This window comes from Vicugna pacos, chromosome 9, assembly GCF_048564905.1.
Source record: "Vicugna pacos chromosome 9, VicPac4, whole genome shotgun sequence".
Classification (NCBI taxonomy): domain Eukaryota; kingdom Metazoa; phylum Chordata; class Mammalia; order Artiodactyla; family Camelidae; genus Vicugna; species Vicugna pacos.
This window is the reverse complement of record NC_132995.1, coordinates 24,905,677-24,933,599: the sequence shown is the minus strand read 5'-3', so window position 1 is coordinate 24,933,599 and position 27,923 is coordinate 24,905,677. Positions and strand designations below refer to the sequence as shown.

General features: G+C 35.1%; 1 protein-coding gene across 2 annotated transcripts; it reads left to right on the top strand.

Annotated features, from left to right (window-relative positions):
• The first annotated feature begins 93 nt into the window (after positions 1–93).
• On the top strand, positions 94–23,448 carry C9H16orf87 (chromosome 9 C16orf87 homolog). Of its 2 annotated transcripts, XM_072967296.1 has the most exons (4): positions 94–225; positions 5,159–5,255; positions 15,910–16,092; positions 21,826–23,448. In XM_072967296.1, the coding sequence occupies exons 1-4, from the start codon at positions 160–162 to the stop codon at positions 21,942–21,944; spliced, it is 465 nt and encodes a 154-aa protein (XP_072823397.1). In that variant the 5' UTR covers positions 94–159; the 3' UTR covers positions 21,945–23,448. The 2 variants fall into 2 exon arrangements, with proteins under 2 accessions (XP_072823397.1, XP_072823398.1); XM_072967297.1 differs by lacking the exon at positions 15,910–16,092.
• Positions 23,449–27,923: the final 4,475 nt, after the last annotated feature.

Here is a 27,923-nt window from a genome sequence, read left to right as displayed (position 1 = left end):
TCGCGCACGCGCGCACGCACCCGCCAGAGCCTCGGTCTGGCCTGCGGGGACCCGGCGGGCGGAGGCCGGGCCGTTGAGGTACGAGGGGCGGAGTCCGAGCCGCAGTCACCGCCGCCGCCGCCTCTGCGTCTGCCGCCGCCGCCGCTGCCAGAGAGGAGTATGTCTGCAAGTCGAGCCAAGAAAGTGAAGATGGCCACCAAATCATGCCCCGAGTGTGACCAACAGGTGGGCGCCGGGGGCCCAGCACCCGCCCGCGGACTGGCGGGGGGGTACTAGCGGGCGGGCGGCCGTTGCCGGCGGCCTTTGGCTGTGGAGAGGCCGCTTCTCCGGGGTCTCGGCGGCAGAGCGGGTGGGCGGGCCCCTGGGCTTGGTGGGCTCGGTGGCCACGGTGGGGGTCCGGAGCCGTCCGGGCGGAGCCGAGGGGTTACTAGGGAAACGCGCGGGGCGGCAGCTCGGCGGCTGCCCACCTGGCGGCGGTCAGAGGGCGAGTGTCCCGTCCTGTGGCCTGGCCGCGCGAGAAGGGGGCGTGGGCTTGTGGTGGTGGACGGGGCGCCGTGTCCGGACCCTCCCTGAGCCTCCGGGCCGGCTCCGGGTGACGGCGGCAGGATTGTGAGGGCAGCGGCCCGAGTGGACGAGCACGGCCCCGTCACCCGCTCCTGCCCGGAGGAGAATGCCCGATGTGCCCGACTCTTGAGTCCAGGCTCCTGGCTCCGAAAGCCCCCTCCTGCCACTCACGGTTGCTTTGTTCCCGTTTGGACCCCCCAAAACTGTCCCCACCGCGACCTGGGTGGATGCTTAACAGTGAAATGGTTTTAAGTTTCGGCAAAATCGGATATTTTTTTTCTCTTAAATATGTTTATTGTATTTTTGGCGTAAATAATTGTGAATCCTTTCTCTACAATGTTTTAAGTGGAACATTATTGAATAACGCCCCCACTGAAGCCCTTTCTTTCTGGGCACTCCTCGCTTCCCCCCACCCTCAGCGGTATCCACTGGTAAAAATTTGGCATTTCTGCTTCCAGATCATTTAAAAAATATGTATGTGGTTTTATGAATTTTAAGTGAGTTCTTTTTACACAGAATTAGTGGTGACATACCTGTAATTAAAAAAAAATCTCATTTTACTGCTTCCTAGTAAAGCATGCCCCATTTTTTACTGAAATATTACAGGTTCCAGTAAACCTTAAAATCTAATGAGTTAAAACTCTGCCAGTTAAAAGCCTTCGTAAGGGCTCTTATTTGACGCAAACATGCAGATCTGGGTGTGTTTTTCTCTTTTCCACTGAGAGAATTTTTTTCAAAATGACTACCCTCTTCCTTTTTTTTCTCTTCCTTTCTTTTTTAAAATCAGGAGTAATTTGAAATGGCTGGAGGGCCCCTCCACCCCCGTTTTTTTAATAAGATGATTTTAGTGCAGTCTTTAAGGAGTAAGTTTAAGTTGATCAAATATTGTAACAGAAAATGTTATATTCAGTGTCTTTTATGGGCAATGATAGAAATGCTGATCAGAGAAAGACTGCAAGGAGAATTACGGTTTATTGTGTATGCAGTGTAAAAAAAGCCGTGTTTTCCAAAATAGTTACCATTAAACTAAATTTGTTAAATTCTGAAAAAATTGGATTTTTTGATTCAAGTCTCTTTGTGGAAGATTATTTCAATATTTAAATCATTTCCATTTGTTCCAATTAATTGTGCAGAAGTATAAGGTTTGCATAGTATGCATTACGCATTCCAGTTTCTGTAGGGCACCAGTTATTGCAAATCCTGACCTTGTTGTACTTGGCATAAAGTAACCTTTTGGGAAAAATCACTTGTTTTTAATATCCTGGTTAAGAAAAGAGGAGAGGATAATAAACTTGTAGTAGTTCCTGTAACTGTTCAACAAAAGGTGATCAGTGTTTTATTTGGAAAGATCACTTTAATTTTGTTGTTACACGCACAACACCCCCTCCAGCAGCCACAACAAAATTCCAGAGATTGGGTGGCTCAAACAACAGAAATTTATTTTGTCACAGTTCTGGAGGCTAAATGTCCCGAGATCGTGACAGAAAAGAGAGCTTTCACGTGTCTCCTTATAAGGACGCTAATCACATCATGAAGGCCCCACCCTCATGATCTCATCTAAACCTAATTTTCTCATCTCCAAATACCATCACATTGGGGGTTAGGGCTTCAGCATATGAATTTATTTGGAAATGGGGTGGATACAGTTCAGTCCACAGCAAACTACAACATAATTTTGAATGTTGGTTGTTTTGTCTTTTATTCTAAGTACTTAAGAGAATGTAATATGTAGAGACTTCAAATTTTTGGTGATTCTTGAAAGTGATTTATCTTTAAAAGTAACTGAATTGAAGAAAATAATAGATTAACTTAGCTATCTAAGTATTTGAAGTTCCAAATTTATTTTGAGAAAAAAAAATTATAATCCAGAAAGCCTTTTAAACAGCATTAGAATGCTGCTGATATTCTAAGTTGCTTGATGAATATTAAATTAGAATTCAGATATAGTCTGTAAACATAAATGTAAAAATTTTAAAGTTTTAGGAGACTATCTAGTTGAATAGATTTATATATGTCCTGTGTGTGTGTTTAAGTTTAAAAACAGGTACAGAGATAAGCAAACAAGGAAGACCTAGATTTTCAGTTGCTTTATTACATCCCTTTTACATGCCTTTATTGAAAATACAGTTCTGAAACATCTAAACCACGATGCTTTTCGTTTTCAAGGGGTTTCACATCCACTAACTCAAATTACTGAGACATTTTGAGTGTAGTAGTAGTCTAGATTTCTGTTAGTTTTCTGATATCTTTTGTGTATATTTCTGTTTTTGCCTTATTTTTTTTTTAAATTATATCACCTCTTTCCCCATTATTTATAGGAAATTTCATGTGACAAACAGCAAGTATGTCTGCTGTAGGTAATTTTGATTCTCTTAGCAACCAAGTATAAATGGATTCTCTCTAATGTGGTTATTTTTGGGCTTTTTAAAATCAGTGAAACAATACAGGACTAGGATTTCATTTTCTACAGTTTTTTTTAAACCTGTTTTACTTGCAGAACATATAAACGATTTAAATACCTGATTTTCAAGTTGATGCACAGTAAGCCATAAGCAAAGAAAACCTTGAATTTTTTTCTTCCATTTTAAAATCCTGAAAGTATAGCATTAGAACTTTCATTACTATTATCTTTGGCATTACAACTGAAATTTGAAGGAAGTTTAGGATGTTTAAAATCCAAATTATACTATAATTTAAAGAGATTAATATTGCCAAAGTTATCCACCCTATTCTTTACAGGATCTATATTGTGCTAGCTGAGTTTTTTTTTCCAAGTTGGTGTGGGAGGAAGGAACTTTCCATTTTAAAAAGGACTTGAGGAAAAAAAAAAAGGACTTGAGGGTGAATTAGCTCAGGCACATGAATGTTTCTTGAACATAAGGCACTTTCATTAAGGGATATAAATCAACCTGTCAATTGAATTAGTCATCCCGAAGCCAAATGTACATTTGTCATCTAACTGTAGCATTCTGTTAATTCTGGATATAGGTTGATACAATTTTTTTGTGTGTATAAGATAGAGACTTACATTTAAATGTATTGAACTTTAGTAGCTGAAAGAGCATGCGTGTTGAGTAGCAGAGGATCTGTTGAATAAGAACATCATGTTTCTGTGTTTTTTGGATAGCATTAACTTAAAGCAATTTATATTACTTAGGATGCCCTTTATGATGTGTTTAAGTGTAAAGGAAATGAGTCAGTACCTTTGAGCTTGGTTTCTGTGAAGATGTGAAATTTTTAAAATGGCAAACCATACCTATTTGGGGCAGATTTTAAAATATTAAAAAATGTTACAGTACATTTTCTGTCATCATTTGAAAGAATCTCATTACATTCTTGATAAAGCAAACTGTTAGGCATACCTGAAGTTGGATTATTTTTACAGGATTCATTGTTATTTTTCATAAATACAAACTAGAATCCTTTGTTCATTATTTTTGTGCAAAGAAAAAGAATTCTGCCAAAATTCTAATTTAGCATATTTAAATAAAATATGTTCTTGAATAGGAAGCATTCTGTACATAAATGGATGAAAATCTTCATAATTGTAATTAAACTTTTACATAAGCAGAACAATGGGCAAATGGAATTTATCTTACAGAGGGAATTGCAATATTCTGACTATAATTTTTTTGTGAGTACTTTTTGTTGAGATAAATTTCTCAGTTTTGGTAAATATGTCTTGAGTCCTAGGATCATTAAGGTTAATATTAATGAAATGATTTTGGAGGGAAATCTAAAACTTTTCTCAATGATTTTCAATAACATTTGGCTTTTAAAACTTTATATGCTTGAAATGGAGAAAGGAGTTACTTATTAAAGTATTTTACATATTTAGAAATAGAAGCCTGAAGAGCTTAAGTGTTTTAGCCAACATCCTTCCTGGAGCTGAGACTGTAAGATCCTAGATCTCAACTCCTACTTTTTCCTACATTCTCTTTTGTTTATACTGTACTTTTGCCCCTCAAGCTGGTTGCTGTGAACTCTTATTTTTTTTTGCTTTCTTTTTTATTGAAATAGAGTCAGTTCACAATGTTGTGTCAATTTCTGGTGTACAGCATAATGATAAACTTTTTTTTTGTCAGTGATATTTGGCATCTTACCCTCTCATGTTGGAGCCTGGGTCCTTTTCAGTTCTTTCCCCTTTTGATGTGTCTGGTAAATCTACCTTATCTCCATTTCTGTTCCCACTGTTCCAGTTGGGCCCTCATACTCTTATGCTAGGATTGCTTTAATGACTTCCCAATAATGTTCCCTTTTCTAGTTTGTTTTATATAAACTATCAAACTAATATTTTAGGAAATGCTACCTATTTTCCCTGACTCTGACCCTATTACAGTTTTCTATCATTCACTCACATCAGCACATTTATCATGTGTTTACTATATTCATGGTATTGTGATGAATTGGTAGAATGTAGAGATGATACATGATACCAATTTCAAATAATGTGTTGTAAGGAGGTGGGGTTTAAATAAATCCATGATTCTTCAAGTAATTTATTTTTCAGTTCTGGAGACTATGTGAACACTGAGAAATTTAACAACAGAAAAATAGTAATAATATATTGTTTCTTTTCTTTTTTTTCCTACAGGTTCCTGTTGCATGTAAATCATGTCCCTGTGGTTACATATTTATTAGCAGAAAACTTTTAAATGCGAAACACCCAGAAAAATCACCATCTTCTATAGGTAATTGTGAGAGTTTACCACATTTTTAGCTTTTTGATGTAGAAATTTTAAACTTGTGAATTTACTATGCACATTTTTGTTGAAGTTAAAAATTAAAATCTATTAAAGTATGTGTTTGGTTTTTATTAGCTATTGGAAATCCGCTTATGACATTAGTATGCTGTCCATTCCATTTAAATATTAACTCCTTTCTACTGCTGGTAAAGCTTATAAGAAATTTTCTATTTTTTTATTTTTGGGGGATGGAGAGCCATTGAAGGTTTTTAAGGGGGTGACCTAATCTGATTTTTAAAAATTACAAAAAGAAATTTAATAAGGTTATAATTGATGTCCAATAAATTGCACATTTTTAAAGTGTATGTTTGCTAAGTTTTATCATGTTTACACCAAAAAACCACCACAATCAAGGTAATGAACATGTCCATCATTCCCGTAAGTTTTCTGGTTCCCCCTCGTAGTCTTTCTTTCTTGTTCTCTCTCTCCCCAGATATCCGCTGATCTGCTTTCTGTTGCTCTTCTAGAACTTAACATTTTATAAATGGAATCATACAGTATGTACTTCTTTGCCTGGCTTCTTTCACTGAGGATAATTTAAGATTCAGCTACATTGTTGTGTATATCAATAAGAATTCATTCCTTTTTATTGCTTTGTATTCTTTGTATGGATATGCCATGATTTGTTTATCTGTTCACTGGTTGGTGGACATTTGGGTTTTTTTCCCCTCATGGTGCTGGTATAATTTGTAACAACTTAAATTTTTTTTTCTTAACCAGTGACTAAAAAAAATAACCTGATTTTGTTATGAATATAATTTTTGAACATATTGGTTATTTTTTGTGACTGCCTGATATGGAATACCTAAAAAATAATTCTGTTTGAATTTTATTTTCCAATTAATGTAGACAAATTGGATTTATTCAATGAATATATTTATAAAAAGATGAGGTTTTGTTATTCGTTGATGAAATCTGAGCTTAATACACTCTTGATCCCCAAATAAGAGTAGATTGATTACAAATACATGTATTGAGCGCCTACTATATTCTAGCCACTGTTTTAAGCCTTGGGCCTAAGGTAATGAATGAATCTACTATCAAGGTAGTTTTACTGCTGTCATGGATCTTATATTCTTACGGGCAAGAAATAAACAATGAACAAGTAAGCAGGGAGGATATCAACTTGTGATGAATGCCTTGTAAGAAATTAAAATAGAGTGCTGCAGTGTGTGACTAGAAGGCTACTTTTGATTGAGTGGTTGGAGGCTTCTGTGAGAGGTGACATTTAAGTTGAGGCTGAATAGGAACAACGGGCTAGCCATGACAGGATGAGGAAGAAGAACATTCTTGACAGATGAAAGAGCAAATGCAAAAATTCTAAGACTGGAAAAAGTTTGGTGTATTTTAGGAACAAAAAGGCCAGTGTGGTTGCAGTGTAGACCATAAAAGCAGGAGGATGTTTGAGATGAGGCCAGAGGGATAAGCAGGGGCCAGATTATTTAGGGCTTTGTAAACAAGAGTAAGATTTTGGATTTTGTTCTTACAATATGAGGAGAAACTATTCCTAGACTGTGGGATGAGGTGAGGGGAAGGTGGCATGCTCTGATTTGCTTTTTAGAAAGACCATTCTGGCTGCTGTCTAGAGAATAGTTTGTGGAGTTACAGGGTGAAAGTGAGCTATTGCAGCATGTTAACTGAGTGAAGATGCCGAGTTAGAGAGTGGTTATAGTAGGAGATGACTCATGAATTATATTTATGTGCATGAGAGGTCTATAGAGAGGTAGGAGGAAAGTTGTTTAATTCCATTTCTTCCTTTGAGTTTGCTCTCTTTTAACATGAGAATGGACTTATTAATTCATTATTTCTTAAAGAATGTTGCTGGATCGTCTATATAGGAGTCATCCAGAGAGCTTGTTAAAAATGGATTCCTGATTCTTATTCCCTAAAAGTTTGATTTACGTATGGGAGCCCTGGAATGATTCATTCACTAAATTTCCTGGGGTGGCATGTCAACTCAGTTCTGAGTCTCCAAAATGAGTAAGACATGGTCCATGCTGTTAGTGGGACAAGTGTGTTTATTTTTTTAATTCAAATATTTTTGAGCCCCTTCTATATACCAATGATTCAGGTGAGAAATGAGGTAAGGAAGAAACCCAGCAGGAAAGAGAAAAGGGATGAATGCTACATGTGTTAAAGAGTCAGAATTACTTGAACCAGAGGGAAGAATTTAGAATGACTCCCAAGTTTCTGACTTGAATTACTGAAAGAAATTAGGTTTGGATATAGTTTTAAAATATCATCCATGTTGAAGTTCAAAGAATATAGCCTCAGCTAGTGGATATAAAGGTTTTGAGCCATCAGTGAATAGATGGTTGTTGACATCATGGAAATGGATGAGCTAGGGCTACAGAGTCTGTAAGGTATGAAAAGGAAGGAGTTCAGGGACTGAGCTCTGGCAAACCTCAATCTTAAGGGGTGGAAGTGGGTAGGGAGGTTATGTCAACTGAGAAGAAATGTGAGCTGTAGGAGAACAATCAATAGCCAGTATTGTTACATATCTGGGAGATGAGTGCAAAGCAATTCATTATTATTTAATGTTTGGAGTTTCCTAAGGTTCTGCTGTTTTAGTAAGAGTAGCCTTGTGACCTTAAAGTGAATGAATATGAAACATTGATGCCTAGAAATCCTGGGGAGCAGGAAAAAGAACCAGCAAAATAAATGGAAAGAATAGAAAGGACAGAGAAACATCAGGGATAGACTGTGCCATGGAACCAATGGAGGAAAGGGTTTTAAGAAAGGTTAAAGAGTTTTCAAAGCCTGGAAAGCAGTGTGGTATATAGTACAGACATGGGAGCTGGAAGATCGGGCTCCAAATTCAGATTCCAGTTTGATCATTCTCTAACAAGTTTATTAACTGCCATCAGCAGCTGCTGTTTACTTGTGTATATAAAACAGATACATAGTACCAATCTTAGAGGATTGAAGTTTAGATGAAGTGCATATGAAAATGTCTAGCATAAAGCTTGGTATGTTAAAGGTACTCAGTAAATACTCATTTTTACAATTATATTTCTTAAAAGTAAGGTTTTCCTTGGGTAGTCTATAGAATGTAGGGAATTGAGAAGAGTGTAATTTTAAAAATTTCCACAGTTTATCAAGTATTTCAATGTTGTCAGTGGGATCTAGAACATTTCAGTTTTAATTAGCAGAGGATTTATAGAAGAAATGAAAATGGGTAACATATCTGAAAAGATAATCAACTTCACTAATCTGGGAAATGCAGTTGAAATAAAGTACTATTCTTTTGTGCACATTCTGACAAAAGATGTAAAGGATTTCTAAGTGCTTTTTATAATTATGGTAAAATGAGTACTTTCATACTAGTGGTGAGAGTATAAATTGGCGTAGCCTTTTTAGAGAGCAGTCTGACAGTAGTTGTCAAAAGGTTTAAATGCACTTAACCTAGAAACTAGACATCTTTGTCAGTAGGTGTGTAGCCCAGAGATACAATTGTTTATAAAAGACAATGAAATATTTACTGGGATTTTCAGGCAACACCAATAGCAAAAAGTTGTTAAGCCAAATGTCAGTAGGGGAATGGTTAATTAAGTATGGTAATCTATTAGGGAACACCAATATTTGCTAATTAGAAAGAATGGTACAGATTTTTAAGTACTGACATGGAAAAAAACCTCTAAAACATTGTTAATTTAGGGAAGAAAGTATAAAACAATACTTATATGAATTCATTTTTTACAAAAAATTTTTTTCTTGTGATAAGAACTTTTAAGATTTACTCTTAGCAATTTTCAAATATACAATACAATATTAACTATAGTCACCATGCTGTGCATTATATATGCATGACTTATTTATTTTATAACTGGAGTTGTACCTTTTGGATCTCCTTCGCCCATTTCACCCACCTCCCAGTTCCCGCATCTGGTCTGCCATTTTGTTTTTTGTATCTATGAGCTCCTGGTGGGGTTTTTTTTCTGCGCATAAGTGAGATCATATGATATTTGTCTCTCTCTGACTTATTTCACTAGCACACTGACTTATTTCACAGTGCCTTTGAGGTGCATTCATGTTATCACAAATGGCAAAATTTCATCTTTTTAATTGCTGAGTAATACTCTACATTTTGTTTATCCATTCATCCATTGATGGACACTTAACATTGTTTCCGTATCTTGACTGTTGTGAATAATACTTCAGTGAACATGTGGGTGCATATATCTTTTTGAGTCAGTGTTTTTCATTTTCTTTGTATAAATACCCAGAAGTGGAGTTGCTGGATCATGTTGTAGTTCTATTTTTCATTTGTTTTTAAGACTCCATGAAATGATTTCTAAGTGCAGTGTTAATCAGTAAATGCGTAAGTGGGTAGATCACTAGTTAACTAGGAGGAATCATGGAGACTTTTATTTGCATAATTAAACATTTAAAACAAAAAAGAGAAACATCTTTAAAGCTCAGATTGCACTTAAAAGTAAAATCAAAGCTGTAACAGATCATTTTAAATTTCAGTGGGTTGAAACTTTTTAATTATTGTAACTTTGTGACCTGTATGAGGAAAATAATCTGTTAAATAGATTTATCTAGGTTTGAATTGTTGAAAACTCACATTTTTCAAATATACTAATTGTCTACATTTTCATAACATACATGGAAATCGGGAGGTGGGACATTAGAATAACATAAAACTTTGTCTAGCTGAAAATATATATAAATAAACAAAATCTGTTTTGGAAATTAAGATATTTTTCTAAGTTTAAAATTAATTTTGTGAGAGGAAAAGATCTGTGTTACAAACAGAGCTGTATTAGATGCCCAGTGTTTTGTATGAGTGTATAGAACCTCTTTAATTATTCTTTGATACCTTTTCAAATGAGTTAGGTATGTGTTGTTTCTTTTATCCTTTTGGGGGGCCAATATTAAATGGAGATAAATTTTTAAAAATTGACTGTCTTTTCCATGTAGGATTTCATTTTTAGATTGAATAGTTGAGAGAGTTTAAAGAGTAACCTTGAGATTAAATCTGAAATTGTCAATTTGAAGAAATTTCTTTAAAAAATAGATTAAAGGAAATGTTGTATTTCTTAAAATTGAGAGTATCTGTACTGTGGACTAAACTTTGAGCACTATAGTAGTAATCTATTCTAATGTTTGATTGGTTTGTAACTAGTAGTTATCTAGTCAAATATTTGGTCAATCATCAGATACTGACAGAAGCAGTTTTTGGTGAGAATAAACTTGTTTGTCACAAATCTCTAAATTTGGTTTTCCAAATGGGTATTCTGGGTAGTTAATGACATCAGTGGTACTATTTTACATTTAATAACCATGGATATACCTTTTCCCTTGTTTTAACTATAAAAACTATAAAGAAGACGTAAACTGAAATTCTAAATGAGGTAGTAGTTTATAAAAGACTTCTAAAGGTAAGAAAAAGATTTAAAACAGTAAGAAATTGGAATAGGTTATTAGTATTTAACTGTATATTTCTTCGTGGGTATAAGGTTAGACAAATAGGTTAAGCTTAGTCAAATAAATATCAGCCTCTCCATTTTTTATTGGGGAAGGAAAAAAGGGATAAAAATATTAAACCTAAAACATAATTTTCAAATTATTCTCTAAGATAAGTTAACAGGCAAAGGCTGATAAAAAAGCAAAGTAAATAAATGATATACTCACTTTTATAGTTAAGGGAAAATGGAGAAATGATTATTACCAATACCTAATAGAAAGTGATGGAACATTAATTCAGTAGTAAGTGATCCTCAACTCTGAATTACTTGACAGTGAAGGTTTGGTTCTGTATTTTGAGGAAACATTGTTTCTTATATGCTAATTACTTAAAACTGCTGTACAGTCATATATGGAACATAGTTTTTATTTTGCCTTTTGATGAAAAAGTGCATACCTTTACCTCTGTGCTTTTAGGTGTTTAATCATATAGTTCATATAATATCTGTTTTGATCTTTAAGACATTTTTCATAGAATCCTCTGATTTCTTTTAATTAAGACTGATGGATTTTAGATCTGCTGCACAGCTGTCATACGAAAATTTCTTTCCATTGTACTACAGGGATAATCCCACTTTTTCTTATATATCATTTTTTTTTAACCCGTGTTTTTATTTCTGAAACTCACTTGTTGAAAGTATTGCTCTTCCTTGAGTCATCGTGGCAGCTGTTACTGAAAATCATTTGACCGTATAGTCAAGGATTTATTTCTGGGCTCTCTATTTTATTCTGTTCATTTGTGTCTCTGGTAAGGCAAGTACTGTGGTTTTTTTAAAAAAAAATTTTTTAATGAAAGTACTGGGAATTGAACTCAGGGCTTTGTGCATGCTAAGCACGTGCTCTACCACTGAGCTGTACCCACTCCCACCCCAGTACTGTGCTTTTTTGATTACAGTAGTTTTGTTAGACAAAGTTTTGAAATCAAAGTGTGATTCTTTGTTCTTTTCCAAGATTGGCTGTTTGGGGTCCCTTGAGATTCCATATGAATTTTAGGTTGGAGTTTTCTCTTTCTGATATAATCTCTCAGATTTCTCTGAAGGTATGTTTTAAGATTTTTGTTTGTTTACTGAGCTACCTTTGTTCCTCATGTTTTGTCTTATTCCTTCTCTCTCTCACACTTTTGTCTTCTTTAAATAGCTGGCAATCCTTAATTCCTATTGATATTTATAAATGAAGGACTTGCTTTATCAATATAGGTAACTTGCATGAGTATCTACACTGTTTTGAAGATCTGTTTTGGCAACAGATCTCTTTAGTGTATAATTGGAAGACAGGCTTTTAGATGTAAACTAGGTGAGCTGGGGGATGATGTTGAAATCCATGATTGCCAAAATAAGAAAGGCTTCATTCTGGGGCACAATGTGAAATCCTTTACAGTGTTTCATTTTTATGAGGCGCTACCTTTTTTGTTTCTTTCTATGTTGTGGAGGTTCAAAGTTCCCTTGAACATTGCTTTACTTCTTTCTTTATATCTGTTGCTTTGTGTACATAGGCCCAGTGCTTCTGCAATGGTTCTGTATTCTGATGATCAGCCTGTGACCTGCTCCCCTTTACTGTACTTTTTGTCCTGTCCTGGAAGTATTCTTGGGAAGTACAGTTACCTTTTCTGTAAGAGCCGTCTCTTACTCTTATTTTGAAATTTAGTTTCTTCTATTCTGGTTATTTAATCAGATTCTGTCAGTTTTCCAATTTGCTGAAATTCTGTAATTTCAGATCATTAATCAGACCCTTTCCTTGTTTCCAACATTGCAACATTGTTTTCTTTTTTCCCTTTCCTCCATGTTTATTCCCACTTCAGTGAGATTTTGAGAAGATAATGAGGTAAATGCATATGCTCAGTTTGATTTTATTTATTCAGCAGTACTTAATGTGTGTAGGTAATGTTTTAGGTTGTGTGAATTAGGCAGACAAAAGTGTCCCAACTTTCATAGAGCTTATATTCTGATGGGGGAGACATATTAAGCATACAAGTAAATAAATAACAGATTATAGTAGTAGTGGTAGTAGAAGATTATAGAAAGTAATTTAGGCTGGGAGTCTCAGTGAGGATGACCTATATATTGACATCTGAAGGAAATAAAGCCTGTATCTTGAAGAGCCTTGGGAAGATAGCTCTAGGCAGAAGGATTAGCAGGTGCAGAGACTCAAGGAGAGGAAGGAACGTGTTTTATTTAAAGGAAGGCATGTCTGGAGAGTAGTGAGCAAAGTGGCCAGTGGTTTGAGATGAGATGGGTGAGAGGTGAATGTCAAGTCTTATAGGGACTTGCAGTCTTTGGTAAGGAAATTTGACTATTTAAAATAAAGTGAAAAGCTAAGGAAAGGTTCTAGAAAGGAAGCTATACGATCTGAATTTTTTTTTTAAACAATAATTTTGGCAGTTGTGTAGGGAATGTATTTGGTTCGGATGTTGCCCTTGGAAGCACGAGAAATGAAGAAATTGTGTATATATCTTGCAGAGAGTATCTGTGGACTTTTGTGCTGATAAAAGCTGAGTCACAGATGACTAAAAGTTATTTGGCTTTGGCAACAGGTTGGTGCTATTTACTAGTAGGAGGGAAAAATTGAGTTTTTTTTGGTACATTTAAATGCTTGTGAGTCATTCAAGTAAAGTTGTCAGGTAGGCAGTTTAGAGCTTTGGGAAGAAGTCAGAGCTGGAAGTATAAATTTCGGAACCTATGTAACAATAGTGCTTAATGGTTTGGGTCCATGGATTATCTAGGCTGAGTATAAGGGAGACGGCTCAGGACAGAGTCCTGAGGCTTTAATATTAGAGATGAGGAAGAACCTGGGGGAGGAGGAGACAGCAGAGGAGATAAAGAGGAATGGCTTGTGAAATGGGAAACCTGGAGAACCTGAAAATCAAGTGAAAAAATAATTGCAAGGAAAAGAGTAAGTCATCTTTTGTCTTTGATGAATTTTTGAGAGGTGAAATTAAAATGACTAAAGAGAGTTGTCTGCTGGATTTGGTAAGGGAGGTTTTGTCCTTCTTGATCAGTTTAATTGGGTTGGGAACTGTACTGAAGTGAATTGATTAGTGAATGGGAGGTGAGAAACTGAAGGCAGAAAATACACATATCTCTTTTTTTGAGACGTTTGACTATGAAAAAGTTTGCAGAGATGGGTGAGTAGCTGGAGGAACAACCTAAATTTAGTATCAAACTTTAAAAGGCATACTATAAAAAGCTTTACCTATCACTATTTCTTCTAACTTTTTTATTTTTTGAGAAATTCTAAGCATACACAAGAGGAGACAGTGGCCAACCCTGCCCCATCCACATCCACCATCTACTTCTTCTCTTGTATACTGTTTTCAAGCAAATCTCATGTAATTTTAATTATAAAGCATTTATTATATGTTTCTAAAACATAGACCTTTAAAAACAGAAGCATAATAAAAATTAACAATAATTCCTTAATATCAAATATCCAACTGGTATTTAAATTTTCAGGTTTCTCATAAATGGCCTTAAAGTTTTTAAAAACAGATTCCAAATAAAATTCACACATTGCATATGGGTGGTATCTTTTTTGGCTCTCTTATTATTTTCTCTTTTTTTCCTTGCAAATTATGTTATAGAAACTACATCTCTTGTCCATTTGGATGTACTGTTTGTGTCTCCATAGTGTGTGTTAACACATTCCTCTAATGACTTTTGTTTTTCTTAAAAATTGTAATTTGGATCCAAGGACTTGAGATTTTATTTATTTATTTATTTTTGACAAGACTACTTAATCAGTAGGTATTCTATCAGGAGGCACATAGTCTCCTCATCTGTTTCTGTGATGTTAGTAGCTGTTGAAGTTTAGCATTTAGGTCATTCAGTTCATTTCAGGTTGAAAGTGGTGATGCCCTGATTTTATCATTCCTTCTTCATTTTTTTAGCTGCAGTGATTGTAAAATGAGAAAGGGCTGTTCATCTGCCCTTGTAACCCAATGAGTGGTACAGTTTGAATAGAAAAGAAATAATAAATGCTTTATTCTTTCCCTTTTAGTTTTCAAAATAGAGAGTTGGTTCTTGAGATGTTTCAGTCTATTATAGTTATTATTTTTTATTAATGCTCAAATTATTTTAAATTATCAGTGGGAGCCTCTTCAAGTTAGCCCTTGAGTCCTTCATCAAGACACTGGTTGTCTTTGATAACTTTCTTAAAATCTGGAATAGTTAATGTTCTTTCATCATCTGGTATATATCTAATCTGTGGCCTGGAATTAAGGATATGGTATTTGGCAATAACTATTAGTATTTTACTTTAATTAAAAAAATTTTTTTATAGTAGCCTCTTAAACATAATTTATATAGCCTTTTAAATTGTTCCCTTTAGTCCTTTGGATGTAAATTTTCTTATTTGTTTTGCCCCCTTACCATCATGATTTTAGGCATTTGGGAAATTCTGTTTCTTGCTTTTGAGTCCAGGTATGTATTAAAGCAATTTTTAAAAAATTGTTGTTTGTTTGTCTTATCCAACCTTTTGATCTGTTTGGAGAGAGAAGGGTGGCTCCTTGCATTAATTAAATCGTCATATTGAGTAAAGTTCCCCTATTGCTATTCCATTTGGAATAAACATCCTCTTAGAATGTCAGAAATTACCTCATCTGTGGCTAAAATGAAAACTCCTTACTTCCTTAGTGTTTTTATGTTTTCCCTAGATACTTTCTGTTTGCTTTTTATTGATAACCTAATAAATTATGGCTAAAGTCAGTTTTGCTTCTGTGTATTTGACATATCTCAATCTATAATTTGGGTAGGGGGGAAAATGGAATTTTTTTCCCTTTTGTAATACTTTATCACTTTTAGCTTGAAAGCAGAGAGAAGGAAAAAGGGAGAAAGGTCCCTGGGTATTGTGTGAACTTGTAGGGGCTGAAATTAAAGGTGCCAAATAAAGAAACTCATCTTCTGTTACAAGATTCCTCCTACCTCATGTGTTAACATGGATCTGAATTCTGCTCAATTTCTTTTTTTTTTTCACATGGATGTGAGGGACATAGATGTTATGGTTGTATTTTTATAAAATATGCCAGGCAGCAAACACTAGTGCTATTTAGAAAGAAAAAGAAGAAAGCAATGAAAACTTGGGCAAACAGTTCTTGCTAAGCCCTAAAATATATCACTTTTATTCATTCATACAGAAAACAAGCATGAGGCCAAGAGGAGGCGAACAGAGAGAGTTAGGAGAGAGAAGATAAATTCTACAGTAAATAAGGACTTAGAAAACAGAAAGAGGTCTCGAAGTAACAGCCATTCAGATCATATCAGACGAGGAAGAGGAAGACCTAAAAGTGCATCTGCCAAAAAACATGAGGAAGAAAGAGGTATGAGTAAATCCAGCAGCTTTTTTTTTCTCCAAGTATTAAAGTTTTCTAAGATCTTAATTAGATAATAGTGAAGAAAGTGTTTGGTAGGCATTGAACTTAAAATCCCAACTCATATTTTAGTTTATGAAAGCATTTTCTCTAAGGTATTTACTTGTTTTTAAAAAGTCACGTAAATTTATTCTTATCAGAAAACTGAAGGCTTAAATTAAGTAAAATTCACCTTGCTATAAACTGCTGATAGTAGAGTTCAGAGATAATTGTATATGACATCCTGGATAAGCCTGTAAAAATGGTTGTACTACTTCTTTTTTTAAGGTGAATCTGAATTCTGTTAAGACTTATTTCAAACTGTTATACTATGAGTTTTAAAAAATATACTATTGAAAATGTTCTTCAGTATGAATTTTTAAATTGCTCTTATTGTGTGTTCCCTTGCTGTGAGGCAGCTTTTGAATAGGAAGGTGAATTCTGTGTGGTCCAAACATATTCATATTCTCCTTACAGAGCTTCTCCTTTCTTCTGATAAGTAGTAGTGTGTCTGCCAAAACTTATTTTTAACCATTAACTAAAACTTCAGCTTCTCTTTTGACTTATACATCTTTAAAAAACTTTGTATTGTGGAAAATTTCAAAGATTATACAAAATTAGAAATAATAGTATAATGAGCCCCTATATGCCCATGAATATCTTTTTTAAAGTGAGACTTTTAAGCCACTGATTAATGAAAAAAGGGATAGTTGCTTCTTACAATTCTTTAAAACCTCTATCAAGTAAATAAACTATATTTCAATTTAAAAAAAACAATGTAGTTAGATACCCAAAAAACCTTTATTAAAATAATTTCACCTTCAGTGAAATGCATTTATAATTTCTTACTTGTGAGTTACGCTTTCAGGTATTCAGTCTTAGATATTCAGGTATTCAAGCATAAATATATTTTAGATATTGAGAATTTTTTACCTGTTCATCATTTCTCTCTGCTTTGTGTGCTTTTATTTGAAAAAAATTACTACTGTTAGGGAAAATAACTTCAGTGGTATAGTTTTTTATCAAAGTTAAAGATTTCGTAATATTGTATGACTAAAGGATTAAAGTTTATATTTTATTTGGCTGTATTCTATGAAGACTATACTTAGATACTTCTTAATTCCTTGGGTAATTTTACTGCTTTTTCTCTTTCCTTCTGTTCTGATCTTCCAGAGACTTTAAGGGTTGTTTTTTTTTTCCCTCCAATTTGAATGTGTTTTAACAATGGGATGATTAGAAAAATCTGTGCTAAAAACTGTTTCATAAGGGAATCTAGGTAAGGAAAAGTCAACAGAGGCAAAAGAAAAGAAGGAAAGACTGCTTGGGCCAGAAAACAACATTCTTTTCAGTTGAAGTAAAGGGAATATAACCCAAAGAATGGAGAAGTTATGCTTCTGGTGGTGGGTAAGAGATGAGAAAACAGATAATGACAGTCTTTTACTTGGGGAAACAAGTCTCTGTAGTTGTGCTAGGACTCTACATATGCAAGTTTGAATATTTTATTTCATGTTATCTTGAAAAAAAGTGTTTATTTGGCTATAAATTTTTTTCAGATATTTTTGGTTTATTATAGAAAAATTTTAAGAAAGCTATTTCCAGGGTAAAATATGTTTGTAATATATTTGCTTTTGATGTAAATAGGAAAGCACTCAAAGCAATTTTTGTTTAATGAACTAGAATCTTTTAATGTGAGGCAGGGGCAGTTAGCAGACTTTCTCTATAAAGAGCTAGATAACAAATCTTTCAGGCTCTGTGAGCCATATAGTCTCTGTCACAGCCACTCTGCTCTGTCGCTGTAGCTGGAAAGCAGCCATAGAGAATATGCAAATGAATGAGCATGGCTGTACTGCGGTAGGACTTTGGAAAAACAGGTGGCAGGCCAGATTTTGACTCTGGGCTGTATGTTACTAACCATTAGGGCAGATCATATTTCCTAAATAGAATACTGATAAGAAATAGGAACTTTTGAAATGTCTGTATATTTTAGAATAGACTTCTTTGATATTCTTCTCAGTGTTAATTAACTACTTAAATTTAGTATTTATTGATTTCCTGTTCATAGGGCACTTGAAGAATTTGAAGCAGGCTTTACCTTTATTTTAATAAAGAAAACCTGACAATTGTGCCTAAAAGCACATTTTTAATCGACCTTACTGTTTTCTATATTTTGTAAAAGATAGGAAGAAGAAAGACTGGAAAGGGAAAGCTTTCTAGATATCTAGATAACAACATTATCTTTATAAAATCATAAAAACAAACTGTTAAACTTTTGGTTTTTGGTTGGTTTAAAATAAATCTTCATTTCCTATATGGGGTGTATGATTATTCTGGATATTAGTAATGTAGGAGTGACATTTTGATTGATTAAAATATATCGGGCAATTCTGAATATTTTATTAATGAATATAGAATTAATGTATACTACAAGTTAAAGATGGTGGATTGAATAAACACTCTAGCTCTGCACCCTCCCCAAATCCTAGTAAAATGTCAGGAAAGGGATTTGTTTTTAAAAGGGCAAAATCCCACAAGGAAAAGGAATGGGAGAAGCAACAAAATTTTGGAAAGTGGTAACTTCTTTTTAGGAGACCTAAATTGTAAGCTCCTTTGAGGAAAGCTGAGACAGACTGATTTTTATTACACAGCTGCCTTAAGGTCAGGAATTTATGCATTAGTTCTGTCTGGAAATGTAGAGGTATGAAGGTGAGGCTTAAAACAAGATTATTTGAAAGTGTGTTTTGATAGCCTGCTGGGGCTGTTTACTGTGTCCCCCACTGCCCCCCCCCATCCCCACCACAAGTTTATCCTTTGAAAAAGATAAAGCAAAACAGGGTCTCTGGTCCAGGAACACTAGCAGGCATCATTGAGGCCAGGGGCAACAAATTAGATGAGGAAGATTAGATAAAAATTGGAGATGGTAAATATTGAGTTCTTCAGTCAGGTTTGTATCTTCCAGGTGAGATATTAGAGGAAGGGAATCTGAAGAGCCCAAGAGAAGAGACCTAAAATAAAAATACTTTAATTAGAGATTTCACAAACAAATGGTCCAGTAGATGGTCCTGAAGTGATGATCACAGTCAAACTAACCAGCTTTTTTGGTCCTACTCCTAAATATAAGTGTATTACTAATACCTAGATATATGAAAGGCTTAGTATGAAAGGCTAAGACCAAATCAACAAGTCAAAAAATAACTTGGATGAAGTAAGTTTTTGTAGGGAAAAGAAAAAAATTGAAACTATCATTAATATTCTTAGCAAGAGAATTCATGGCAGTTGTGAAACAAGAAAAACATATTAAAAAGGAAACTGCAGATGTCAAAAGGTACCTGGAAAATAAACTTTAAAATAAGAATCTCAAAATATGAATATAAATACATAAGTATATATATGATTTACAGAAATGAAAAACTTTAACAGAAGCATACAGACAAAATTGAAGAAATGTGCCAAATGTAGAGCAATAGGAAAAGAGATGAAAAAAGAGAATGGAAAAGATAAGAAATTTCTAGGACCACTTTGAGGTCAACATCTATAAATAATGGATGTTGCAGAAAAAGAACATAGAAGACGGAGGAGAAGGAAGTCATCAATGAAATAATTAAAGCAATTTTCCCTAACCCAAAGGACATTGAGTTTCCGTATTGAAATACCCCACCAAATTCTCAGCCTAATGGATGGTCAAAAGTAGATGTTATGCCAAAGCATATCATCATAAATCATCTCTCTTTAGCAAAAGGGAAAATCCTTCAAAGTGTTCAGTTGAAATGGTATAGGAATTAATACGATGGAATATTGCCCAGCAAGGAACAAACTACTCATATATGAACAGCATCAATGAATTTCAAAACATGTTGATTGAAAGAAGCTAGACACAAAACAGTACATACTATATGATACATTTATGTGAAGTTCAAGAACAGGTAAAATGAATGGTGATATAGAACAGTGTTTGCTGGTGAGTTGGGGAGGGATTGACTGGAAAGGAGCATGGGGAATTTTCTGTATCTTGATTGTGGTGTGGGTTACATATATATAGAGATACATGTTTGTCAGAGCTCATCCAGTTGTACACTTAAGATCTGTGTATTTCACTGTATGTAAATTTAGCAATCACTTTAAAAATAACTATAAAAAATGTGTTGGGTTTTCTTAATAGTGACACCAGTAGTTGGAAGATGGTTTTTTGCCTTTCAAGTACTAAGAGGAAATCTATGAGTCTTTAGTACCACAGTATGAATTAGTGTGAAGAAAGACTAAAGACACTTTTTGATATTCAGGGTCTCAAAAAATTTGCTACCTGTACTCCCTTCCTCAGGAAGCTATTCAAGATGTATGCCATCAAAATGAAGAGGTAAACCAAGAAAGTATCCTGGGTCCAGGACACAGGGTCCAACTCAAGAGATAGATGAGGAGAATCTCCAACATTATGTTGAAGAGAGATCTCAAGATGATAATTGTGCAGTAGGCCTTGAAAGAAACCATTTCAGATTGGAGCAGATCAGAAGACTTTCTTGAAGAATTTCTTCAAGAAGACAAAATTGATAATGTGTAAACATTCTGAAGGATATATACAACCAGGAGAGAGTTTGGGTTCAGTTCTTAATGAAAACTAAGCAAATGGAAAAAGAATCTCTTCAGGGAAAACAATGTGCAGGAAAAGTGAAAGCATTTACATAATGAGAATAATGTAAACACAATATATTGATCTCATTGAAATTATGGTATAACTATAATGGGAAGGTGGAATAAGCAGAGTGTGGCAGGGGCAAGAGACAGAAAACAATAAATTAATTTTTCACAGAAAAACAAGGTAATGCCTAAAACCAAAGAACCAAGACATTGCATCAGATAAATATGTTATTTAGGTAAAAACCAAAAGGAACATGTGATAAAAGAAGTTGCATTTGGAGAGTGGGAAATATGCATGGAGGGAGGAGAACTTCTGTTTTTTGTAACAGTTTTGTGAAAATAATTTGACTCTAAACTGAGTCATGCATGTTTAACTGTGATTAAAAAGTCAAAACAAAACCAAAGAACAAAGTGGAATCATAGTAGAGCCTGAAAAAGTAATTTGGGAGAATATAGACAAAGATGTTCATTGTGATTTTAGCTGGCTCATGAATAACAGGTGATTTTTCTTTTCTTGTTTATTTTTCGGTATTTTTCAAAATTTCCACCATGAAGTTTATGTTACATTTGTAATCAAGAGGGGAAAAGTAGAAATAAATATTGGTTACTATAGCAGGGCTAAGGTGAAGAACCTAATATATTCATAAAGGCACCATTGATGTCAGAAGGGATAATCTTTAGGGTGAGGAAATTTTGATTGAGACTCATACCAGAGAGGAAAAGAAAAGTTGAGATTCTTACAGAAATGATATAGATATTAGACTGTGTGTATAGAAATATATATAGTCTCCATTTAGCCTTAGAATTAACTTCATGGCATTTCGGTAACTCCTTTATGTAATTTGAAATTTTCAGTCCACTAGCATAATCCTTTATAACATTTAATGTACATTGTAGTATTATGTATAGTATTTATTGTCATTTAAAGAAATACTTGAAAACTTTTAAATGAAAAAAATTACTGCATCTGTCACTTTTTTAAAACATTTTTTATTAAGTTATAGTCATTTTACAATGTTATGTCAAAGCATCTGTCACTTTTATATTAAAAGCTTTCCTTTTTTCTTTTAACAGAGAAACAGGAAAAGGAAATTGACATCTATGCTAACCTCTCTGATGAAAAGGCTTTCGTGTTTTCAGTCGCCTTGGCAGAAATAAATAGAAAAATTATTAATCAAAGACTTATTCTCTGATATTTGTCGCAAAATGTGTTGAAACTTTCTTCAGGATTACATCAGCAAATTCTCAAGCAGTTATGGACTCTCAGGAGTATTCTGACTACATCAATAAGGGCAATTGATTGTTTTTTGTTTTTTGTTTTTTGTTTTTTGTTTTTTTTCCCTGTCATTTAGCCTGTGCCACACTTTGGGAGCAAAGCTGTAGGCTTGGACTGTACTGGGATTTTATTTCCTTGTTTATCAAGGAGTATTGTCAGTGTTTTGTGTTTGGAATGTGGTGTATTTACCCTTCCCTCCTTCCCCCCAGAAAGCTGGATGGCTGTTAAAGGATAAAGGGGTAGGGTTGATATTGGAAGTATGAAAACTAGAGAAGTAAAATGCTTGATAGTTTGCAGGTTTGCCACCAGAGATGCAATATTTTAAATATTTTGAGAAAGAGTGACTTTTAAAGATATATATTTCAGATTTTCAGCACTAACAGTGCATATTTGCAGTTCATTTAATAAATTGGCAATTGATATTTTATTGAATAGGGAATTAAGACTATAAACTGTAAATTTTGTCTTAAATTGATTTTTTTTCTTGGCCTTTATTTTTATGGCTTAATGTGTGAATTATATTTTAGAAGATACCTTCTAGACAGTTTGGAACTTTGGGTGCTATATGAAGAAAAACATTTAAGGATATATCATACTTCAGATATAAACACCTGTTTTCTTGAATGTAATTTATTTATTGGTTTAAAAAAAAATACTTTTTTGCTCTCAAGATGGTGCCTGTTAACCTAAACATAAAATATATTTATTACATGCGAAATATTTCTTAGCAACTTTTAAGCAGTAATGTTCTTTCTGAATGGATGTTCATTTATACATCCTGAAAATTATTTAAATTGTTACTTAACCTCACTCTGGAGGAAAAAATAAACCTTAATATTGAAATTAATAGATTAATAGTGTGGTATAAGCTTTTTGTTCTAGTGAAGTTTGTGAAATATATTTAAATTATTAATTTTCTAGTGTTGAATGGTAATTGTTTATAGTTGATTTCTTTTATACTAAATGCTTTTGCATTTTTGTGTATTGATTTAATGCTCAATATATTTAAACTTGATAATGACTTTACTTATTTTAAGTCAACTATGGCGCCTGCCCTTCCCAGCTCCACCACCCCCGCCAAAATCTGTTTGGAAGTCCTAAAGCCTTATTAGGGGAAGTAGACGTCAGTTAGACTTAGTCCTTACTTCAGAGAATTTTCCTTTCAGTTTCAACAACAAAATTGTCAGCTTCAGCCTACATCTCCTATCACTTCCTGGAAGAAAAAAAGTTTATTATATTTTTTCTACTTTATTTAAATGGTAGCCAGCAGAGGGAGCTTAAGAGGTACTCTAGGTGAAATGTAGAATTTTCCTAAGAATTCCTTTTCCCTCCATCCCCATTATTTACCTGCAAGTACTACTACAATTATCTTGTATGCATTTTAAAGCCCTAGTAATAAAATTTATTCCCAAGAATGTTAATGTGATTTTTGTCTTTGAAATATAAGAAAACTATTTTCATTTTGAGGGGAAAAAAGTAAAAATGATTATTATCTAAAAATGCTTGTGAACATATATACAGGCATACCTACAATAAAGCAAATAATCACAATAAAGCAAGTCAGAATGTTTTTGGTTTCCTAGTGCATGTAAAAGTTACGTTTATACTATACTGCTTATTAAATGTGCACTAGCATTATGTCTTAAAAATACAATGTACATGCCTTATTTAAAAACTACTTGATAAAATTGCTAACCATCATTTGAGCCCTCAGTCATTCTCTTTTTCTGGTAGAGGGTCTTGCCTTGATGTTGATAACTGCTGACTGATCAAGGTGGTAATAACTGAAGGTTGGGGTGGCTGTGGCAGTTCCTTAAATAAGACAGCAGTGAAGTGTACCACATCCACTGACTCTTCTTTCATGAACCATTTCTCTGTAGCATGTGATGCTGTTTGATACCATTTTACCAACAGTAGAACTTCTTTCAGAAGTGGAGTCCTCTGAAACCTTGCTGCTGCTTTATCAAGCAGGTTTATGTAATAGTCTGAGTCTTTTGTTGTCATTTCAACAGACTACACAGAATATCAGGAGTAGATTCCTTCTCAAGAAACTACTTTCTTGACTCATCTATAAGGAGCAATTCCTCATCCATTAAATTTTTTTCATTTTTCAGTTTTATTATGTAGAATTGTTACAATTTGACTGCACATGTACAATGTATTGCATCTAAATACATATACACAATATACTGCACGTATTTTTTAAATTTACATATATGTACTGTTTGTTCATTGTTTCTAAGAACATTTAGAGCTTTAGGTTTTTAAACTTACATAGTTATCAAAGGAATAAAGCCAACCACAAAATAAGAATTAATTAAAAAAGATACATATACCCCATTATTAACAGCAACATTATTTATAATTGCCAAGATATGGAAGCATCCTAAATGCACATCAATAGATGAATGGATAAAGAAGATGTAGTATGTGTTGCTGTATGTGTATGTATATGTATGTGTGTGTGTGTGTGTGTGTGTGTGTGTGTATTATGGGATACAACTCACCCGTAAGAAAGAAGGATATTTTGCCATTTGTGGCCCTTCATTCACTTTTTTTCACTTCAAAAACCAGAATTTTATAACTGACATAAACATTTTCATTGCATCAAAAGCAACAAAATATCTAGAAATAAACTTAACCAAGGAGGTTACCTATACTCTGAAATCTGTAGAACGTTGGTGAATGAAATGGAAGATAATACAAAAAAATAGAAAGATATCTTGTGCTCTGGGGTTGAAAGAAATGGAAAAATACCTCATGCTCTGGGACTGAAAGAATCAACATTATCAAAATTGTCATACTTCCCAAAGCAATCCACAGATCCAACGCAATTCCTGTCAAAATATGACATTCTTCACAGAACTAGAACAAACCATTCCAACATTTATATGAAATCATAAAAGCAAACTGCCAAAGTGGTCTTTTGTAGTTCTTCCCCCCGACCCCACTCTTTCTTCTTTTTATTCTCTTTTCTTATGGTTTGATGACTAGAGAAAGTCCTTTAACATTTGTTGTAAAGCTGGTTTGGTGGTGCTGAATTCTTTTAGCTTTAGTTTGTGAAGCTTTTGTTTTCTTCAAGTCTGAATGAGAGCCTTCCTGAATAGAGTATCTTGGTTGTGAGTTTTTCCCTTTCATACTTTAAATATATTGTGCCACTCCCTTCTGGCCTGTAGAGTTTCTGCTGTAGAATCAGCTGATAAACCTTATGGGAGTTCCCTTGTATGTTATTTGTTGCTTTTCTCTTGCTTTTTAGTATTTTCTCCTTATCCTTAATTTTTGTCATTTGATGACTGTGTGCCTTGGTGTGTTCCTCTTTGGGTTGATCTTGTGTGGAACTCTGCGCTTCCTGGACTTGGGTGACTTTCCTTTCCCAAGTTGGGGAAGTTTTTGGTTATTATCTTTCTAAACTCAGGTCCTTTCTCTCTTCTTCTGGGACCCCTATATTGCAATATTAGTGTGCTTCGTGTTGTCCCAGAGTTCTCTTAAACTAATCTCACTTCTTTTCATTCTTTTTTTCTGTTTTGCAGTAGTGATTCCCACTAATCTGTCTTCTATCTCATTGATCTGTTCTTCCTCATTAGTATATTGGTTCCTTCTAGTGTGTTAACTCATTTCAGTGATTTTATTCTTCAACTCTGGGTATTTATATTTTTCAACTCTTTGCTAAAAACTTCTCTATTTGCATCTATACTCCTCTTGAGTTCTCTGACCATCTTCACCATCATTACTTTAAACTGTTTCTCAGATAAATTACCTATCTCCTCATCATTTATTTCTTCTGGGATTTTATCTTGTGCCTTGGCCTGAGATAGTCTTCTGCTGCCTCATATTGCCTATATTTCTGTTTGTATTTTTGGATAGGTTAGTTATGTTTGTCCATCTTGGAGAGGTGGCCCTTATGGAGACATCCTATGCGTCCCAGCAGTGCACTCCTCTCTTGTCACCCAAGGTCCAGGGTCCAGCCTGTCCCAGTGTAGAGTCTGGCCTGTGTTTGTGGATTCCTTCCACAGGCTTTGGGATTGTTTCTTTCTTATTTCTAGTATCTGCCCCTGGTGGATGAGGCTGGACTAGAGGCTATGTAGGTTTCCTGGCAGGAGGAGCCAGTGCCTGCCCACTGCTGGGTGAAACTTGGTCCTGGACCTCTGGTGGGTGGGGCTGTGTCAGAGGCCTTTGTGACTTAGGAAGTCTGCTGATGGGTGTGGCTGTGTTCCCACCCTGTATGTTATTTGGCTTGAGGCTTCTCTACAGGCTGTTGGGTGGGGCTAGGTCTTGATGCTAATGATCCAATCAAGATGTCAGCCTCCAAAGCTCATGTAGATTAACACTCCCAGAATGTCCACCACCAGCTTTTATGTCCCTTAGGTGAGCTACAGCCATCCCCTATGTCCCCAGGAGACCTTCCAAAACCAGCAGGCAGGTCTGGCCCAGGTTCCTATGAAATCACCTCTGCCTTTGGACCTGGCACACTCGAGATTCTGTGTATGCTTCCCAAGAGAGTGAAGTCTCTGTTTCCCCCAGTCCCATGGGGCTCCTGGAGCTAAGCTCCACTGGCCTTCAAAACCAGATGTCCTGGGGTCTCCTCCTCCCAATGCCAGAACTCCTGCCTGGGGAGCCTGATGTGGGGCTTAGAACTCTCACTCCTGTGGAAGTGCCTCTGTGACTTAAATTATTCTTCAGCTGTGGGTCTCCCGCCCTGGGGGTATAGGGCTTGATTATATCGCGAGCACACCCATCCTACTGTCCTGCTGTGGTTCCCTCTTTATGTTTCCAGTTGCAGAAAGTCTTTTTTGCTAGGTTCCAGTCTTTTTTTGATGATTCTTTAGCAGTCAGTTGTGGTTTCCTTGTAGTCACAAGAGGTGAGCTCATGATCCTACCACTTGGTCATCTCTGCTCTCCCTCATCCATTAAAATTTGATCATGAGATTACAGCATTTCAGTCACATCTTTGGGCTCACTTCTGATTCTAGTTCTCAGTTTACTGTTTCCATCACATCTTTAGATACTCCACTGAAGTCTTAAACCCCTCAATCTCATCCGTGATGGTTGGAATTAACTTCTTCCACTTCTGTGTATTTTTACTTTTTCCAATGAATCACAAATGTTCTGAATGGCATCTAGAATGATTAATTCTTTCCAGAAGTTTTTCAGTTTACCTCGATCCATCAGAGGAGTTACCATCTATGGTAGCTATAGCCTTATGAAATGTATTTCTTAAATAATAGGACTTAAAAGTTGAAATTACTCTTTGATCCATGGGCTGCAGAATGGATGTCATCTTAGGCATGAAAACATTAATCTCGTTATGCGTTTCCATCAGAGCTCTTGAGTGACCAAGGTGCATAGTCAATGAGCATTTTGAAAGGACTTTTTCTGAGCGGTAGGTCTCAATAGTTAGCTCTAAATATTCAGTAAGCCATGTTGTAAACAAATGTACTGTCATTCAGGCTTTGTCGTTCCATTCATAGAGCACAGGCAGAGTAGATGAAGCTTAATGTTTAAGGGTCCTATGGTTTTCAGAATGGTAAACAAGCACTGGCTTCAATCTTAATTTACCAGCTGCATTAATCCCTAGCAAGAGAGTCAGCCTGTACTTTGAAGTTTGATGGCAGGCATTGACTTTTCTCTAGCATGAAAGTCCTAGATGACATCTTCCAATATAAGGCTGTTTCATCTACAATGAAAAATCTGTTGTCTAGTGTAACCTCCTTCATTAATTATCTTAGCTAGATCTTCTGGATAACTTGTTGCAGCTTCTACGTCAGCACATGCTGCTTCACCTTGCACTCTTACATTATGGGGACAGCTTTTTTCTCCTAAACCTCATTGAACTAACCTCTTCTCTTAGCTTCAGACTTTTATTCTGCAGCTCCTTCACCTCTCAGCCTTCATGGAA